The sequence below is a fragment of the Protopterus annectens genome, chromosome 11.part0 (assembly GCF_019279795.1).
Source record: "Protopterus annectens isolate FY-2018-M chromosome 11.part0, PAN1.0, whole genome shotgun sequence".
In the NCBI taxonomy this organism is placed as follows: Eukaryota; Metazoa; Chordata; order Ceratodontiformes; family Protopteridae; genus Protopterus; species Protopterus annectens.
In genome coordinates, this window is record NC_056745.1 from 679,586,474 (window position 1) to 679,607,469 (window position 20,996).

The following is a 20,996-nucleotide window of genomic DNA, read 5'->3' on the forward strand; positions in this document are numbered from 1 at the left end:
TTGTGGTTGTACTTTGCCAGAGAAGCTATTTTTTTCTTCAAATTTAACCTTTGAAGAAGAATCAATTAACCCTCTTAGCTGCCTGTTTAGATTGGTCGGGGAGGGAGGGGGTTAGGATGTTGGTCTCCGTTTCTCCTATGCTTGGCCAGGAGTTTTTCTTTTGTTATATAGCAGAATTATATTGCAATTCAACCAGGGTGGTTTGTCATTTGAGCTGGTCTTATTCTTAAAAAAGTGGGCACAGCTCACTCTATACAGCTATTAATATGGCTGCACAGGTATTTTGTAAATAGCTCTGCTTATGTTATGGTGTTTACTGGGTTTGGGGGGGGGGGGTGCTTGGAATTTAGCCAAGGTGTCACTTAGTAAAGAGGTTAGCTCAGGAATACTTTCTAAAGGTTTTTGGTTTTGCTGGGTCCCTGGATTTATTTTTTTACTTCAAGCAATACTGCCTTATAATCACACCTGATGAATGAGGACATTGCACTAGGTGAGGAACAGCTCTCCCCTATGTTTGAGAGTACAAGATCGAGGATGTTGGTTCATTTTGTAGGAAAAATGAACCAACTGTTCCAGGATGTTGGTATTGAAGTTTGGGAATCCTACACCATTTCAAATGCACATGCCCAGCGATTCCTACAGAGGTATAGTTGAGATTCCCCCCATGAAAAATCAATATTGGGTTGAATGGTGACTAACTTTAATACATTGAGATAAGCATCTCATCCTTGAATTGTACACGAATCAGGCAGTCATCAGTGTGTCCGTAAATGTGGAGGTCTCTGGTTCTGAACTGAGAGATTACTGGAGCCAGACATTTTGCAGAAACTCTGGGTGCAATAGCTAAACCAAAGGGGAGAGAGACAAACAAGGGCCCTCCACACATACTACAATCCTCAAGTATATTTTATATCCTCTCAAGATAAGGATGTGGAGGTGTGTATCCTTGAGATCTAAATGTCACTGTTATGGCCAAAGAACTCAAGCAAGGCAAAAAAAGCCTGAAAAAAGTCAACTACCTAAATTTTGAAACCTTTAAAACGTAGCGTTGATAAATCCCAGTTGGGTCTCTGCCCCATACAGTGGATATAAAAAGTTTACACACCCCTGTTAAAATGTCAGGTTTTTGCGATACAAGAGACCACAATAAATCATTTCAAAACTTTTCCCCATCTTTAACGTGACCTACAACCTCTACAATTCAACTGAAAAACATCAGGGGAAAAAATATAAAGAAAAAAAAAAAAAAACACATAGAATACGCTGGTTCCACAAGTGTGCACACCCTTAAACTAATACTTTGTTGAAGCACCTTTTGGTTTAATTACACCATTCAGTCTTCTTGGGTAGGAATCTATCAGCATGGCACATCTTGACTTGGCAATATTTGCCCACTGTTCCTTGCAAAAGCACTCTAAATCTGTCAGATTGCAAGGGCATCTCTTGTACACAGCCCTCTTCAGGTCACCCCACAGATATTGGATTTGGGTCTGGGATCTGGCTGGGCCATTCCAAGACTTTTTTCTTTCAGTGAAGTCATTCTTTTATTGATTTGGGATGTATGCTTGGGGTCACTTTCATGTTGAAAGGTGAAATTCCTCTAAATTTTCAGCTTTCTAGCAGATGCCTGAAGGCTTTGGGCCAAAAGTGACTGGTATTTGGAACTGTTCATAATTCCCTCCACCTTGACTAAAGCCCCAGCTCCAACTGAAGAAAAGAAACTCCAAAGCATGATACTGCCATCATCATGCTTCACCGTGGGGATGGTGTTCTTTTGTTGATGTCAAGTGTTGTTTTTGTGCCAAAAAAGTATCTTTTGGAATTGAGCCCAAAAAGTTCAACCTTGGTCTCATCAGACCACAACACATATTCCTACATGCTTTTGGGAGACTATGTATTGTTTTGCAAATTTTAGCCAGGCTTGGATGTTTTTCTGTGTAAGAGGCTTATGTTAGCAACCCTACCCCATAGTCCAGGCATATGGAGAACACAGAAGATTGTTGTCACATAAGATTGTTGTCACATATAGTACACAACCAGTACTTGCCAGAAATTCCTGCAGCTCCTTCAGTGTTGCTGTAGGCCTCTTGGTAGCCTCCCTGACCAGTTTTCTTCACTTATCCTAACTGATATCTTTCAACAATTGAGATCCCTTTGATACTTTGTAAGCTCTCTGCGAACCATGGCTTTTGCTGTAGCAGGAAATTGAGTAAATGTCAGGAAAATACTACTAGGACAGCTGAACTGTATTTGGGGTTAATCCGAGTCTCCAATTGATGGCAAGGGTGATCCCAAGAAGACGGAATGCTATAACCAAATCAAAATGTGCTTCAACAAAGTATGAGTTTAAGGGTGTGCACACTTATGCAACCAGCGTATTGTACATTTTTTTATTTTTTTTCCCTTAAATTTTTCAATTGAATTGTACAGGTTATAGGTCATACTAAAGGTGGGAAAAGTTTTGAAATGATTTATTGTCATCTCATTTTTTATATCACAAAAACCTAGCATTTTAACAGGGGTGTGTAAACTTTTTATATCCACTGTATTTTGTTGGGACAAAGAAGATTGAGGACTAAAGTTCTTAATCCTCCCGGCCAAATGGAACATGTGCCATTGTTCCTTGGGGTAAGATTCTGCAAAACGGGATAAGACAATGTTCCCAGACTTTTGGTATAGAGAGAAGTTTTCTTAGTTTTGGTTTGGAGAGGAAGTATGTACCCTTTACAGACTGGTCTGAAGTTATGTTTGACCAGTTCAGGTAAAGGGGGACAAGGGAGAAGAGCATCTTGGGGAGGAGACTGAAACTGCGTCAGCTGCTGCCTACCAGAGGCTGAACCCCGAGCCTCCAAAACTCCATCTACCCCTTCAGCTGTTGATACCTTTTCCGGGTATACTTTCTACTTTTTTGGCTACCTGCACTTTCCCCGTCTCGGGTAGCAAGGTCCTTGCATTGTGGACCATTTCTACTATATCTGCAAACAAGAATGCATGGATTGTGCTATCCCAATCAAAACCAAGACCCACTCCTACAAGAAAAGGAAACCAGTCTGGTGGACTCCTGCCATAAACAAGCTATACAACAGAAGGAGGAAACTAGTACAGAAGAGAGTAAAATCCCAAGAAGGGAGGATATCCCCGATCAGTATCAACAAGATGATACAAGTTACATAAAAGTTACATCAATACTATGGATACGGTGTTCATAGCGTCCCCTACATGCATTCCTTTGTGGTGTGCCATGTTATAGGAATTGGATCCAGTGAATCTCTGGATTGATGCAAAATATTTTTTTTTTTGAGATGTCGTTTCCTTGTATGCATCGCTACTTGAAAATCCAGAAGACGGTTACAAAACATCACACAATGCCTTCAGAAATTGCCTTGCTGTGAAGATGTGGACGACTGTAGCAGCATTTCCTGAATATATGTTCTCTTGCCCCAGCATAAAAAGATCCCATGTAAATCTATGAATGTCCATATTAAAAAAAAAAAAAAAAAAAAAAAGTTAGTCTGTGCATTCACAGACTTGTTCAGCACTGGTTAATCGTAGGACAGATTATAAAAGCCTGGCACCAGAAACATTTAGGAAAAAAGCCATGCCTTTATTAACTAGTGAGGGCTCTTACTCTTTAAGCAAACATCAATCCACCTATTAAATGAAGAGCTAAATGAACCTGGCAGGATCTGTGCAACTGTTCTGATGGTTTCTATATACACAATATATAGCACCACCTTCAATCGGTTTCAGTGACCGTCTGATTATTTGCAATCAGGTGGAGAGAACTCCAACTCCTAGGGGGTACTGGGGAAGATGGGGGATTAATGGAATGTAGCAACAATTCTGAAACTCTCTCATTACTTCTTTCTTATTACACTTGAGTGACAGCATGATTTGCTTCCTTTTATATGTTTCTGCTAACAAATATTCTTCGAAAGAGCTCCTTTTCTATAAAACCCCAACAGTAAACTGTTTGGAACTTAGGTAATTTATTCATATCGTTTAAATACGAGCTTGTTTTGCCTTTCAAGTCAACTTAAAAATCAATAGCAGTTTGAAATCAAACAAAAATTCCAAAGTTATAGGAACATTCAAATGTGTTCATTTCAGGTCTATGTTTTACTACTCTGCTCTCAAAGCTACCCTTAACATCTACACCGACGGAGCAGCTCTTTAAGCAGCACCCACAGCATAATTACATTTCAGTAGATGCACTTGTATCCCTGTGTACTGCTCAACCTAGTTTAGCTTTTCTGAATGAGGCATTATAACAGATTATAGATTTTCCTGAATCCGATTCAAAATTAAAGCCCTGGTGAGCCAGATAGTTTAATGATCTACTCAGTAGTGGACAACATATTGCCTTCCCATAATGTTACCACCTAACATTTATGCAGGGCAGTCCTACTTTGGCAACTGTATCTTCTAAAAAAGATGAAAAAGGACAAATGTTCAGAGATTTTTAGGACAGAATATGCTTCCTATGTTTCCTCCAACAGTTGTATAAAACAATTTTCTATCTGAAACAACTTAATATGATGTGAGACAAGAGAAATAACTCAAAATTCTATAAACGTCCTTTGCATTGGTTGCAGGTAGGGTTTATCCTGCAAAGTTGTACATTTCTATAAAATATATCACACTTTGGGTATCTGAAAATGTGACAACCCTACCCCTCCAGTCTTGTCTACATGGACTTTCGGATGGTCCTCCCCAGTGGCAAAACAAAGACATTTGGATAACTAAGTGCCTGCCACACAATCACATCAATTATTCACAAAGCTTTTCAGTGTCAAAAAAGAAAACTATACTCTCATTCACTAGCAACTGCATCATTACGGAGCACCAAAACTATGTACAACAGGGGCTTGTATATAGTATTACCCAGTGCAATGCGTTACTATTTTTAGAACATTCTAAAGCTCTATATTCTGTGTTTCTACTTTTTCCATGCACAGTCTATACAAGCTATGCTGTCACCTACTTCTTGAGATGTTCTCAGTACAAACCTACCTCAAGTAATTTTGAAGTACACATACTTGCTGCTTCTGTGAGGATCTACACTAAGCATTTGTAAATGCAGATACTGCTAGAGAGAGATCACCAAGACTCTCCACCACCACGTGCCCCTTATTATAGTAAGTTTCCACTTACTCCACGAGCCAACTTCTTTCATTTCTACTAAATGGATTTAAACTCATTCCTTTCTGAACACTTTTTTACTAAAGTCATGTCCATATTACTTGGAAACTGCAAGTCATTTTTGTGGGAGTGGTATGTATTTGGGTGGGTCTGTGTGGACTACTGATCTGGAAAAGTTTGTAACTAGTCTACTACAGCTCTAACCTCTTAAGTTGCTGATGTGTAAACTTTAAGGCTAAAGGGACAGTTGTGCCTATTTTGAGTAAAAGGCGATATTAACTAAACAACAAATCAATCATCCTTTTCTGGTGCAGGAGACCGAGAATTAGGAGAATATTTGCCTTAACCACATCATTTCAAGTATAGTAAAACTGAAAGTACCAGCCATTTTATATCAGAAAGTCTTACTCCCAAGTTTAATTTTCTCTGGAGGTGAAGGATTACAGGCCAATCAATTTTCTATCCAATGCTTTCCTTAAAAGATACATGGAAAGAAGGGTGACAATGGATCATACCAAAATCCTCCTCCTCAGGACCCCCCTTCCCCTCTTCAACCTTTACTGATACTTGTGAAGATTAGCATCTCAGCTTATCAATTAAGTGATGTTTGTCAAAAAATATACAAGCACAGTTCTCCACTGTGAAAAAAGTCCTAAAGATCTCAGTTTATTGCAGCAGAAATTTATTAAGTGAAGGAAAACTGCAATAAAACAGATAAATTAGATGGCATTATTTGTGGAAAGTGTCAACTAGCATTAGGCTTACTTTCCACAGGAAACCCATGATCTTACCCCAGTGTAGGCGAGAGCAAAGGTATTGCTAAATTTATATCTTTTGTCATCACTGGGCATACAGTTGAATTCCAACTCCTCTTTCGGCACCACAGCTAGGTACAGTTTCCTCAAAGCAGGCTTAACTTCGCTCACAACATTAAGCATGTCCTCTTAAAAAAGAGACAGCTAAGCAGCCAGGTAAGTATGGCTAGCTGGGGGTGTACAAGAAAATCTTGCAGAGTGAAGAAATCCACATGCTGAAGCAGTGCACAGTCAGTTCCAACAGAATGAATACCTAGTGTTGTTTGAGCTAAAAGGCAGCCATCAGTATAATACCATCTCTCCTCCTTTACTTTCAAGAGGACCCTGGAAATAAAGGGTATTTGACAAAAATAATTCAAAAAGAAACTCGCACACCTCAAAGATGTTTACTGCCTAAGCTTCCCTGTTAAGTACTAGTAACAGTATTTCCATAGCTGTCTGGAGAAGCAAAGAGGTCTAATTTTGGGACAACTCACTTGGGCATAAACTGGATAAAAATCTCATTGTCTAACATTCACTTATGGGATATTTCTCTGACCTGTTCAGGTGGTTTTAGTTTTGTCGAGACAGAATGCATGATACACTGGAGTGCATCTCTGACTGCAGAGCTACCTCCAATGCTCTCATTGTTAGCCTACACAAAAATGGAGAAATGTGTACTCCCCCACCCCCATTTGGTTAAGTACAACAAGATTAATATTGCCTGAGATGAGGAGCAGTATTCCTGGCTCCCACAGAGCATTCAGTGAAGTTACAGCCAGATGGACTAGGAGCTTGCGTGTCTCACCTTTGTTTCATCTGTATCTGAATGATCTACCTTGACAGCTCCTGCTTGACTGAAATGAGAATATGAACAATTTATTGTGGTCTAATGAAAAAGTCTGTTGACATCAAGAACCATTGAGATACAACAGCAGTTCTTATATCATATACAGCAGCAATAAAAATGATGGGTGTCATCTGCAAGCCCATAGAAATGTCTTGTGGGACAGCTCCACAAGATATGCTACCAGGAAAATAAACATTTTCCCAGGAAAAGAAATATCTTCCTGGGAGCAGAACTAGACTCCCCCCAACAGGAGGCATCACAAAGGGACTTTGATAGACTTTGGGAGATTTAAAGATGCATACATTCTGTAAACAATCCAATCCACGGTGAAGCATACAGCCAGCCCATTCTATACTCACCTCTGTAGACATCTGAATAAAGCAGGTAGATGAGCGCACCTCCCCCCCCCCCCCAGGTATGGAAATGTTTATTTACTGGATCTAGATACTTTATAAAACACTACAGCAGCAGAGGCCAAGTTAAAGAGCAATGAAGTAAACCAACAGTGGCAGCCCCCAACACAAATCTGTAATCCCTAAGGACCGGAGTCTGGCCATGGATGGCAGTCTGAAGGAAAGCAGTCCAAAGTGACTACCTCAGACTAAAGGGCCAATAGAGGTAGAACAACTGGCAAGGTTAGCATGTTGAACTATGGCACCCTGACATACCTGTTTAGCACTGACAGATCTAAGACCAGCCTTCATAATCCTACCTTTCTTTGAACCAGGAAGAGTTTGAATAAAGTCCTTCTGCAAATTCTTTTTGAGGAAACCTCTTCTACATCTTTCTACAGATGCAGTTTCTTCTAAAGGTGCTGCCCCAAGAGCTTCTTCTTGGTTGGCAATGGGGATGCACTTTGAAACCTTGGCTTTTTTGTAAATGAAAATTATTTTCTTGGGATAAAACCTGCACCCCACTTGTTCTGTGCCGGGTTTCTCTACACTTCACTAAAGACTATGCAGTCTCCAATCTGATCTATACTGGGTAGGCAAGGGGGGGGGGGGGGAGCTTGGAGATCAAATGAAGGAAGACATGGGAGCCATGACATAATCATGGCTACTCTAGTCAGTGCATGGCCCTTAGTGACCCAGGTTTCCCTCCGTTTACTAACCCTTCCCTAGCAAAGTTACAATGGAAACTCACAGAGATAGTCTGTCATACATGATGGGGTGGGGTTGACAAAGCTCTCCCATCTAAGTGAATGGTTTTCCCTTTTCTGAAATCTCTTAAATACTTCCTGCAGTAATGGGTCCAAACAGCAGACCTGTCCCTTGTCTAAGGGGGTATTAAGGACAGCTTTATTAGGGGAATGTTACCATGTCTCAGTATGACAACAATCATCAACTGATAGTACTGTATCCTCAGCCAAGCATGCCAACAAATAAAAGATTCTGTGTCACTGCCTTAAATACTGTATCCACAGCATCACATCCACACCTGACAGCTTGTTACCAAAGAGGTTACCTGACCTGCTGCAGGATTAGGTAATTCCGTAAGCCTTTCTCAATAACTAACTATTTGACGGCAATGACTTTATATTTCATCATACAGGTCTAACATTTAATAGATACAAAAGAAAGAGCAGTCACTGTGTAAACTTTTCTTCCCAGACAATCAAAGGTATATATCTCCATCTCTGGGGAAGAGTAACGGATTCTGGAACTAGTTTTGACTCTTTCTGGATAAGGGACACCACAGCTGTTATCCACAACAGGATTTTCATAAAAAAAGGAACTGGACCTGGTGACCCTGTAGAAGCAGTCCCACTCTTCTTGGGGCCTTGGCAGAGGTAGGTGCCAAAGGAGCACAGATTGAGTGAATGCCTCACTGGAAAAGGTCCCAAGTCTAGAGATAGCCTACCCAAGGTTTCCATTTTCTGACCCACTTTCTCTTTAGGTTGTTTTTCCACGCACATCTTTTTAGGACTGACACCTGAAAGCAATGGCTGCTTTGAGCCACATGCCATGATGGCCTCAGATAGAGCCAATTTTTTTCTTGTCTTAAAGGTCTTCCTATTTAAATATCATGAGTACCACAGGAGGCAACAGTATGGTCTGGGCCCAAACAGAAGATACTACAAGTGAAAGCCCTAGTGGAGCATTTGTCTATCAAACATGCACTTTGAACTTATAAAGATTGACATACCCCAATATTCCACCACAAAAAGTGTGGGGGCTCTCCCCGTTATGTATTATAGCCTACAGATGTCAGTAATGTGAAAGATTGTAGCACTGTGTGGGGAATCCAACTTTTGGATTCCTGCCTGAAGTAAAAAAAAAAAAAAACACATGACTGACATCACAGTGGGGAACTTAAATGTTAAGCATCATGAGAATCTACAGTCTCTGAAGGACTTTGTGCTCTTGTACAGAGCAAATGGTCAATAAGTTCTTTCTAGGCCTGCAGCAGTTCCTAAACTTCTCCAGCTGTCACTTTTGTCATTATCCTTTTCAACAGAAGAAAAGATGTTGGATACTTTCAGGCTTTTCCCTTCCTAGATAGGCAGTCCATTGACAGTGAAAAATAAATCAGCTTCCTGGATTCAAAGATTCCAGTTTTTACCTAAGCTGACTTGCAATGAGTCAGAAGGTACCTTTTCCCCACTACAAAATAGTACTTATTTCTTTTACTTCAATACTTCAGCCCAACACATATATGAATGTTTGTCAGATTTCTCAATAAACAGATTACGGACATGCTTCAAGAGTCCATAAGGTGTTTACTTGGTACTAGTTTCTAAAAGGGAACGTGTACAATAAGACATGCAGATCCATGTAGCTAGGCATTACTGGACCCATCACAATATACACCAGTATAGCACAATGCTTTATAGGTGCTGAATGTGGTACAGGAGCTGGCAGATGAGCAAAGTATTCACAACAACAATATACCATTATTGTAGAAGGCAAAACACACTGGTGGAAAACTAACAGATTTTATATGGGAAATAAATATACACAAGAGAGGAAGTAGCACAAGACTGGTATAGTCACAAAGGGGTACCTTCAACAACCCGAAAACAACTGTAGGGTTAAACAAGGACTGATGCCAGTGGATAAAAGGCCCACGCAAAGAAATATCAAATGAAAGATGTACGTTTTTGATTGCTAGCATGTCCCATGACATCTCACATTAGGTAGACTACTGTAATAACAGAGAAAGCATGCTGGAAGTCATGATTGTGCATCTGCCATACAGTGCAAAAACAATGCAAAAATCAATTCAGCAATAAAGGGGTGAAAAAGTAAAAGACCTAAAATGCAAATGCGCAAATACTTACAGCAACTATTGCTGTTAAGTTCTGTTTTAGGAGGTTTAGCTTGCTTGTTTGTGTTCTGTTGTACTTTTGGTTCTTCACCTGTTAAAAGTGCCTTTATTTCTGAAGGAATTTTTCCCTGGTCCATTGCTATACACCACTGTTTATACTGAAAACGAAAAAAAAAAGCATATTGTAAGTAAAAACAGTCATGAAATACTACATCACATGGCAAAATGCTGGCCACCGGATGACAAGTTTGTTTTACATATACTACAGACAATGAGAACAAAAAAACACACTGTATGCAACTAGAAAATTCTTTATAAAAATTATCGCAACACTCAGCTTAATAAATTCTCATTTTGACAGGCACTTTCATCTGGTTCTCTAGTAAAATGGTTAGGGCCCTCTTATTACCTGAATGACATCCGCTAACCCTGCCTTGGTAGTTCTTCCACACCACACTCACTCCTATAGCCAATTTAGAGTGTCCAATCCATCTACTGCACGTCTTTGGAATGTGGGAGGAAACCCACACGAACACAGAGAAGACATGCATACTCCACACAGAAGGGACCCCGGCCGACAATCGAACCAGGGAACCTCTTGCTGTGAGGCAACACAGCTATCTGCTGCTCCACTGTACCTCCCCCTACCTGAATGACAATCGGTATAATTTTCCTCCTACCCAGGAAAGCAAACAAACAGCTTCAGAGTTTGTGCCAAAGCAACCATAAGGTCAGCTTATGGTGGGTGAAGGACATTCTATCCTCCCCCACCAGCAGCACAAACAGTTTAATCTGTGGTACATAGTACAAAGCAATCTTGTTAGTGTGGAAAATAATGCAACTATATACAGCTGACTTTCCCAGAGTGTAAACTGAAAAAATTTGGAATTTTTTTACTAATATTTAATAATGTCAAATTGTTTGAGAAGTTGTTATAACGTCTATGTATTCTTTGAAAAATGTTTTTAGATTATGTGGATGGTTGGTAGTTTTAACATACGTAAAAAAGCATATTAATTAATTTTTAATTTAAAAATCTCTTTGATTGGATAAGGAATTTCAAACTATGTATAAAAGGAGGACTTTTTTATTGAAGGGTATCTGAAGAAGTCTGTTTGTCAATACGAAAACGCAATTCTGTTTTAAAGCGTTTATGTGGTTTTAGTCATGTTCCTGATTAACTACTAAAGTTTTGTTGCTCAAACAGGTTTTGGCATACTACGACTACTACTGACTTTGTCCAGGAAAAAAAATTGCAGCTATTCAGCAAAAAGCAATTCTAAATTTCAGCTCTGGTATGGGAGTCTGCTTCCACTAATTTAGAGGAAAAAATAAAATCGCATGCACTCGAACTGTTTAAAATACATGATCTAGGAAGATACTGCAAATATTTCAAACTACTCGCAGGAACTGCTCAGGGAAGTTAAGTAATCAGAGTTAAAGCTGAAAAGTTTAAAACATATTTGCATTTATTTATTAACTGCTGTGGACTTCAGTATGTTGTCAGTAGATACACAAACAAAACGGAACTAAACCAGCATGTCTTTTTATTACGATGATCTGGTACCTCAGCAATTCGCCTTCATGGATCACAATTAATTTCAAAAAATGAAGCAATATATATACACAACAGCACAGCTATTATTCAATTAATCAATTAAATAACAATTCATTATTTAAAGTAACCACAGTAATTTTCAATAAATATACAAAAATAACTGAAATAAATGAATGAATCTAACTATATAAAATCCATGTTTGAATTGTTCTTATATTAATACGTTGTCATTACATAGCTAATTCCGGATTCATACCAAAAGGTTTTAAGGTTTTAAATTTTGAAATCATCCTGGTTTCCAATTCCAATTCCAATAATTTAGCTACAATATCACCCCCTCTGGGAAGAAAAAGCTTTCAGTATGTTGTCAGTCCACAGAAAAGCCGAAAGAATGCAAAAGCTGGCAATTTCAGAAAATGTAAAATGTAAAAAGGATCTTGGAACTTGATCTTTAAATGAACAGCATTCCTGCAACTGCATCACTGCTTCTTCATATTTTCTTTGACAGTTATTACAGAAATTTTACACAGCTATTCCCTCATTTAGACTCTTATTTATATGATTCCGATCACTTCAAAATGAAATATCTTTTACAATTGCAGCTAGTTGCGAATGCTGGGTATTACTGCACCCCAAGTCAATGCATCGTCTTTGATTGCACTATGCAGTAAAAAGATGCTGACTTGATATGGGAATGCTGAGGACACACAAGTGATTTTCAGAAGAAAAAAAAACTTCTGTTTACAACCAACTATACATATCGCATAGAACGAAAAGGAAGATTTTAATAATATGCCATTTCGGACCTTTGCATTTGATCATTGAAGATATCTGGTGCACTTTTTAGGGGTAAAAGTTAACATTTACTGAAAGCACACAAGCTGTTTTTTCACATCTGGGAGGGGTACAGGAATACAAAAAAGGACAGAGAGCAAACACTAAGTTGGAACATGGGCTCTGACATGTGCCTTAGCATGGGTGACCTTGACTCGACTTTAGAGTAAGTAGTGCATGTCAGTGAAGTAGCTGATTTAAGGAAATTGCTCCTATTTGGTATGGTAAACTGTTTCTGGACATCGTGCATAGTTGTGTGGGTTTGCTACATGCTAAAATGTGACACTGTTCTGAAAAATCCATTTTTCTGTTTCAGTGTTTTTACCGAAGCACAAAGTCTTGATAAATGTGGTATGGGTTCAAATGGCGATAAGCAACAACGCAAGAGAGCCAAATGGGTGTGCACATTTAAGTTAAACACGGACAATACAGTCAAAAGAATTGCAAGTGCACAATAGATGGGAGTAATAGCTTTTTATCATAATGGCAACTCTGTCAATATTAACATGGAACATAAATAACCTTATACAGGTACAGATAAAGAGCATCAAATTATATTAAGTGTAAGATGTAAATAGCAATGTACAGGAGACACATTTGGATAGAAAGGAGCATGTGAATTTCATACAAAGAATTTCAAGGTGGACATTCAGAAGAATTTCAGAGACAAAGGAAAAGGGGGATAACAGTACTGGTCACTAAAGGGGTTCCAATAGGGGGAGAATAATGGTAGATTTGTGGTTGTAAGGGGTTAGTGCCATGTTAGGACGACTATGTTGGTATACATCTATTTCACCAACCAACTATTATTACACAGCATAAAAGAGGATTTTGAGAGAAATAAGCTTTCAGCAGGAAATATTTATAGGTGGTGACTGGAACTTTATTTGCAGCAGTATGTGCTGGAGACCTACAAGTGAAAATATAACAAGAGAGGGCAGATCTCTGAAGTTTATGAGAATATTTGTAGTGGAAAATGTGAAATCAGTTGCAGAACTCTGATTTTACATACTACCACCTAAGGTAGGATAGTTGGGCAAGAGTGCTTAAAATTACTTTGGAGCATGGGCATTTAATTGAAAGCTTCAAGACATATCTAATAAATAATCCACATCTTGTAGCAAAAGGAACTAAGATAAACAAGGAGGGTAATGAAGTAAAAATAAGACCCTGGCACTTTTCTACTTAACTGTTTAAAAAATGAATTTATGGAATAGGAAGGAAAGTGGTGGAAATAATTAAAGGGTTATTGGGGGAAGACAAAAATTACTTTAAAAGAAATATCTAGACTGTGAGATAAAATGGTGTTTAAAAAGTGGCTGAAATAAGACAGAGAAAAAAGGAAGATGGGAAATCTGTAATAGGAATTAGATTGTTAAAGCATTGCAGAAAGAGAAACTTCACAGAACAAAGAGGCAGCTGCAAGAGTGCTAATGGGAAAACATGCAGGAGTTTAGAAGGGCTACAGTTAACTCCAGAACAGAAAAACATTTTAGCACAACTCTGACAAACAAAATGTAGAAAGGGTTTTCACCAAACTCATGGAGACCATGACAAGACAAAAGATCCTATAGAGAATTACGGATATTTTGTAAAATTTATGAAAATATGTATAAAACAGAGGAATATGGAAACCAAGAAAAGGAGTAAATGGAAAAAGTTACAGAAGGATTTAATTATGCCAAAGTTAGAGGAAGATAAGATTTAACAATTAATAACCAGTATAGGAAGGGATAGTATAAAAATGGTGATGTATGATCAAACGGGGAAGTCTACAGGACAGACAGAAATCCTTTTGAAAATATGGAACTTAACAGGGGAACATGATAAAAACCTGGATGATTTTGTTAAGCAATATTAAACAGTTGGGGGGGGGGGGGAGATACTATCATCTTGGAAGAAGGCTGCAGTGGCTGTATTACTCAAAGAGGACAAAGACACTTAAGACTCAACTTCATGCAGATACTTCAATTTTAAACCATGATTACCAAGTTTAGATTAGCTAAAAGAATGGCAAAGATATTAACAACATTGACAGATACTGATCAGCATGAGTTTGTGGTGGGGAGACAAACATTTGGCAGCATTAATAGAATAATGAGGACCCAGAGGGAAGCAAAGTGTAAGAAAACACTGCTATTGTTGTTTGGTCTTGATGCAGAGATTTTATGGGGATTTTATGAAAAGGGTAATGGGAGAACGTGTTCATCAAAAGAACAGAATAGGGTTAATGTTGAGTACATTAATGGTCTGAAAGAAGAAATTAGTACTATCCTCAGAATGAATGCCTCAGTCAGAACACCAGCCCATAGATAGGATGCTATTTTGTTTTCCCTCTTAAGAAAAGCATGAGCCAAGGGGGAAAGAAGGTGGGATAGAGTACTGCAACATGGAAGAGAAGGACATCTATGGTTATGACAAGATTTTACACAACTATTCTATGTTCTTCTATTCCTATGCTGCAGTATTCATGAGGGAGAGTACCAAAGCTCATAGAAGTGAAAGGGAGGCTGGAGCAGTAGTAGTCTCCATGAAACCATGCAGGATTGCCCTGGCAAAGCCTGCTCTGGGATCTGGAGATAGTATCCAGCTTGTAGTATTTGGTCAAGCATGGACAGAAGACCATGTTAGTTGCTTCCAGAATAGAGGCAGTGTCCAGACCTTTGAAAAAGGCTCCAGAGGAAGTTACAGCCCTAGTGGAATGAGCTTTTACTGAGAAAGAGTGTGTGTCTTTCCATGGAACACATAGCAGAACGAAATGGCCTTGGAGATCAAAGTGGAACTAGTTTAGAAGACGATTTTCCCAGCACCCTGGGATGAAAGGAGACAAACAGTTGCTCTGATTTCCTAATGGACCTGGTCTTGTCTAGGTAAAATTTGAGTTGCCTATGCACATCTAAGGTATGTAGCATCCTTTCACTAGAATTTTGAAGGTAAGGAACGAAAGAAGGTAGGTAGATGAATAAGCAAACACAAATCTACTAGCCCTACACACAGCCATTACCATGCTACTACTACTACTACTCTTGTTACCTTACATCATACCAACATCAACTACAAAACTTCAATCACCCCCCCCAGCAAACTACTCCCCATCAAGACACACCCCTAAATTATCACATAGCTCCTAACCTTTTCATCACTACTCACATAGCTTCCTTAACAAATTCCACCCACTCATAACCAAATCTCAAACCTGTCTAAAACATGACAATCAAGCCAAACTTCTCTTACAACTTAAATTGCAATTAAAACTGGAGACATACACACAAACCCAACACAAAATGACCCTCCAACTTGACTGCCACTTTACAACACTATGCATTATTAACCCAGCATAATAATTCTGACCTTCTCCTCCTCCTCAACATGAATGTCAGGAGTGCATGAACTGCATACTATACTTTCCCTTTATTCTCCTGACATTGTAATTTTACCTGAAACTTGGTAAAAACCCAAAAACAGTAACAATGAAATCTTAGCTCGTACATACAATCTTTTTCCGCAAAGGCAGAAAAATCAAAAGGGGTGGGGGCATAACAATTTTGTTCAAAAATCACTCAGCAGTTTAGCCCTTAGAACTAATCATCCCTAACTTTGACAAAGCAGAATTAATTTTTACCAGATTAAAAATCAACCCCAAGAAACACAAGCATTATTGGTGGATACATCCCACCCAGGAACAACATTATCCACACTAGAGAATATACTACACTGGACCTCCAGTGCCCTACCACAAAAAAAAATCCTGATGGGAGATTTCAACATTTACTGGCTCACCTGCTCCTCACAAAATCCAACAACTTACATCAACTTCCATGCGGTCACCCAGACTATCACATCTCCTACTAGGACTGACAAGTCTTCCAAATGACAGTTTGTCCTCGACTGTACTATGGCTAACAGACCCACCCATTCCTTACAATCTGGTTAGTCTCCCAGAGGGCTTGAATGACCATCAACCAATCTTTTTTCTAAGCACTGTATCCATCTCAGGAACCAAACCACCCTCCATTTACTTAGAAATAAAGATTCAACCCCAACAGCTTCATCTTTGCTCTAAAAAGCTGCGACTGGGGATCTCTCAGACAAATGACCCTAGAAGATGCTGTTAAATTCTTCAACACCACCTTCCTAGATATCCTAAACTGGCATGCACTGCCCAGAACTATTAAGAGTCAAAGCTAATTATGCACACTGGTTAAGTAAAGAATGCAGATCTTTGCTCAAAGCAAGAGATAAAACTTGGCATGTCAGAAGAGCAGGATACATGGTCATACCTACTACTGTAGAAGGAAAAATGATAAAAATAATGCTTTGTGAAAATAATGCTTTGTGTAGACACATACTTAAATATGATGCAAGCCATGTGTTTACGTTTGGGGTTTTAGAACAGGTAAAGGTGGATTTAAGGGGAGGAAATGTTGAGGTCAAATTAGCTGAAAGAAAGGTCAAATGGCAACTCAGGTTAAATGCAACCAAAGAACCTGGGTTCAAGGACTATATTCCCACTAAACCAATCTTGGATGCAAGGATATGAATGACATGTTGTAGTAGGGTATGTATGCATAGAGTAAAGTTAGAAACAAGTGAATAGTAAAATAAAAAAATAAAGCTGGTACAATAAGAAAAGAGGCAACATGTCAGGACACAATGTTTAAATAAGTGCAATATTGAGCGTTTAATATATATATATATATATATATATATATATATATATATATATATATATATATTTTTTTTTTTTTTTTTTAACATAGCACATAATTAGAAGTTATGTCCTTACCATAACGTTCCATGTGGAGTGTTCATCTCGCCTTTGTTCTTACACCTGGGTTCGGAGCCGATCCTCGGCTCCGTGTCGGCCGCTTGGCAAGCTCTGCATAGAGAAGAAGCTCGAGACCAACCTAACTCCCACAATCCCCCTCTGCCTTTACCTCAGATCTAGTTTGCAAGCAAACCAGAAGTCAACAGAGAGAACAACACATTCATGCCAAGAGCAACATAGCTGAAAAAACACTTAAGGCAGAAGCAGGAAAAATCAAACCAGACACCAAATTGGACGTTCTTCCTGAGGGTGGGAATGTAAGAACAAAGGCGAGATGAACACTCCACATGGAACGTTATGGTAAGGACATAACTTCTAAATGTGAGAGTGTTCAATCTCGCCGTTTGTTCTTACACCTGGGTAGCGTCCCTAGCTCCATGTTCCTGAGGAACTCACGGGAGAACGTTCCTGAGCACAGTGGAACCAAAGGTTGCCCTGTCCCTAGAAACCCTGTCTACCTTGTAATGAGAAATGAATGTATGTGGTTTAGACCAAGTGGCAGCTGCACAAATAGTGTCTAATGGTAGGCGAGCTGCATGAGCCAGGGATGTAGATACTGATCTTGTAGAGTGCCCCTTGGGCTTGACAGATAAAGTTTGTTCCGAAGCAGCATAAACAAAAATAATGCAATCAGATAGCCATTTGGAAAGGGTTCGTTTAGTAACTGCCATACCTTTCCTGTTGTCTGCAAAGGCTATAAAAAGCTGGTCTGTCTTTCTGTGATCCTTTGTTCTATCCAAGTAAAATCTAAGTTGTCTATGAACATCCAACTTGTGTAACATATATTCCAACTTATTGGAGTGGTTCTTGAAAAAGGTAGGGAGCTCAATGGATTGATTAATGTTATTAACGGAGCAAACTTTGGGGAGAAAGGACGGATTAGTGCGAAGAGATACTCTATCAGAGTGAAAGATCAAATAAGGGTTTTAATGGAAAGAGCCTGAAGCTCTGACACCCGCCTGGCTGATGTAATGGCCACCAAAAAGAGGGTCTTCCATGACAAGTATTTCAAAGGACAGGAAGAGGCTAGTTCAAACGGTGGTAGCATCAGCGGAGATAATAGAAGGTTCAAGTTCCAAGGTGATGTAGGAGTTCTAACTGGTGGTCTGATATGGAAAGATCCCTTCAGAAAGGCCTTACAAAGTCTGAGAGCCATAATAGGAGCCCCACATTCTTCCACATGAAAGTTCGAAATGGCAGCCAATTGCACTCTCAAAGTGGCAGGGGAAGCCCCTTGGTGGAACAACTCGGTCAAAAATTCCAAGATCTTATTCAAAGGAGCTATCACAGGGTCCAATTGCTGTGTATTTGCCCAGTGCACAAAACGCTTCCATTTACTAGTGTAAGTCTTTGTAGTGGAAGCTTTATGAGAAGCCACTAGTATATTCTGAACTGCAGGGGAAAGAAGATCAGACCTGGCTAAGTAGGGAAGCGGAGCAGCTAAGCTGCTAGTCTGAGGGAAAGTAGCGACGGGTGGGGAGCCCCTGACGAGAGGGTCAGTAGATCCGGCACCGGGTCCAGGATCCAGGGTTCCCGAATGCGGTGTGCCAGAAGAAAGGGAAACCAGATTTGATGAGGCCAGAATGGGGCAATGAGGATAATCGTCCTTTGCAGGTTGTTGGCTTTCTGCAGAAACTTTGCAATCAGGGGAAAGGGAGAAAAGGCGTAAAGGAGACCCGGGGGCCAATCGTGAACCAGAGCGTCCCTGGGGACTTCCCCTGGAGGGGGTAATAGGGCAAAATAGCTCCTGCATTTGGCATTCATTGGAGACGCAAAGAGATCGCAGGAAGGCTGGCCCCATTTGCGAAAAATTTCCTTCGCAACTGACTGTTTGAGGGACCACTCGTGAGGTAACAGGATTGCTCTGCTCAACCTGTCGGCTATGACGTTGGATGACCCCGGGATGTGCGTTGCTATCAGAAAGCGACCCGTGGACTTCGCCCATTGCCAGATTCTCATGGCCTCTCTGCATAGCTGATAAGACTTGGTTCCCCCTTGCTTGTTTATGTACCAGACTACGGACATGTTGTCCGTCTGAACTGCAATTGTCCCTAGAGGAAGAAGGGGAGCAAAGTGTTGCAACGCTAGAAACACTGCCCTCAACTCTAGAACATTGATGTGCAGATTGTACTCTAAATTGGTCCATTCGCCTTGGACTGTCTGTCCCTGAAAGATGCCCCCCCACCCTATCAGGGAAGCGTCCGTGGTCACCGTAGCTGTTGGCGTGGGTAGCACAAATGGTCTCCCGCTGGAAAGATTGCAAGTTCGGAGCCACCAAGCCAGGTGTGATTTGCATGTGTTTGTGATGAGAATTTCGTGTGTCAGGGGTAACTGTTGGAACGAGCATTGTGCAAACAGTAGCCATTGAAGAACTCTCATGTGCAGTCTTCCCAAGGGTATCGCAATGAGAGAAGCTGCCATGAGACCCAAAACCTTCAGAACCAGTTTCGCTGGGGATTTTCTGGATGACAGAAGAGATATATGGCTTTGTAGTGCTATCTATTCTTCGGAGGAGCCTTAGAATTAAAACAACGCCGTAGATTTTTTTTCAAAAACGGAAAAAATTCAGATGAACACAAAGCTGTGTGTGTAATCTCCTGGCTGGCCTGAGTTGGCTGGCTGGTGGTGGAAAGTGGAGCCCAGTCGCCCAGATGGAAAACACTGGGAATCCCAGACGTCTCAAGTGAGACGCTACCACTGCCATGCATTTGGTGAAAACCCTGGGGGCTGAGGTCAGACCAAAGGGCAGGGCTCGAAACTGAAAGTGACTGGCTCCTAGCCGGAAGCGCAAGTGATCCCTGGACGCCCTGGCCATTTTGATGTGGTAGTATGCGTCCTTTAGATCTGTTGAGCACATCCAGTCGTCCTTCTGTAAGAATGGAAGGATCGATTGAAGCGTGACCATCCAGAACTTTTCTTTCTTGATGAAAGTATTGAGTTTGCTTAGGTCCAGAATTGGCCTCCAGTCCCCTGTCTTTTTTGGAACTAAAAAGAACCTTGAGTAAGTTCCGAATCCTCTTTGGTCCACTGGGACTGGTTGGATGACTTTTCTAGCAGCTTTGAAATTTCTATAGCTGCAGGGCCTCGCAGATGGGGCGGCACATCTGGGAGTCTTTTCTGCGGAATTGGGGGCAATAGGAAGGGAATTCTGTAACCTCTGGTAACAATGCTTTTTACCCAATTGCCTGATGTAAGACTTTGCCAGGCCTGAGGGTATAAAGCTAAGTGACCCCCCGACTGCCTCCAGAGCAGGACAGTCGGGCCTCCTCTCAGGAGTGCTGGAAAGGTTTCCCAGGGGGGTGTATCCCTGTCACCTTGGTTTTGCGGACCCCCTCTGCCGCCAGGGCGGCGTCTTCCACCTCTGCCCCCTCCTCTGCCTCTAGAGGGGGCATCACCCTGTGTGCCTGGGAAAGAGCCTTGGGGTTTTCGAAACCGCATTTTTCCACCACGTTGCCCTTTGGGGTACGGTCTGGATGGGGTGGAAAAACGGACTCCGACAGCAGACAGAGTCTTTCCCTCCTGCTCACACCGGGTAAGGGTCTCCTTTACTTTGGGGCCAAAGAGAGTGGCACCATCAAATGGGGTGTTAGTAAAGGAAGACGTGAAGGCTTCCGCAAAGGAACACAAGCGCATCCAGGATTGTCTACGAAGAGCAATCACTGAAGCCGCTGCCCTACTCGATCCTTCGGCTGCGTATGAGATCAGCCTCATGGACGAGTTCAC

The 20,996-nt window shown here is 40.6% G+C and overlaps 1 protein-coding gene across 1 annotated transcript in view; it reads right to left on the reverse strand.

The window, feature by feature from the left end:
• Window positions 1–20,996, reverse strand: part of CREBL2 (cAMP responsive element binding protein like 2) — a 91,978-nt gene that overhangs the window by 29,517 nt on the left and 41,465 nt on the right. The window contains exon 3 of the mRNA XM_044088137.1: window positions 10,067–10,211. Coding sequence (XP_043944072.1) covers window positions 10,067–10,211 — 145 coding nt within the window. The remainder of the gene's footprint in view (window positions 1–10,066; window positions 10,212–20,996) is intronic.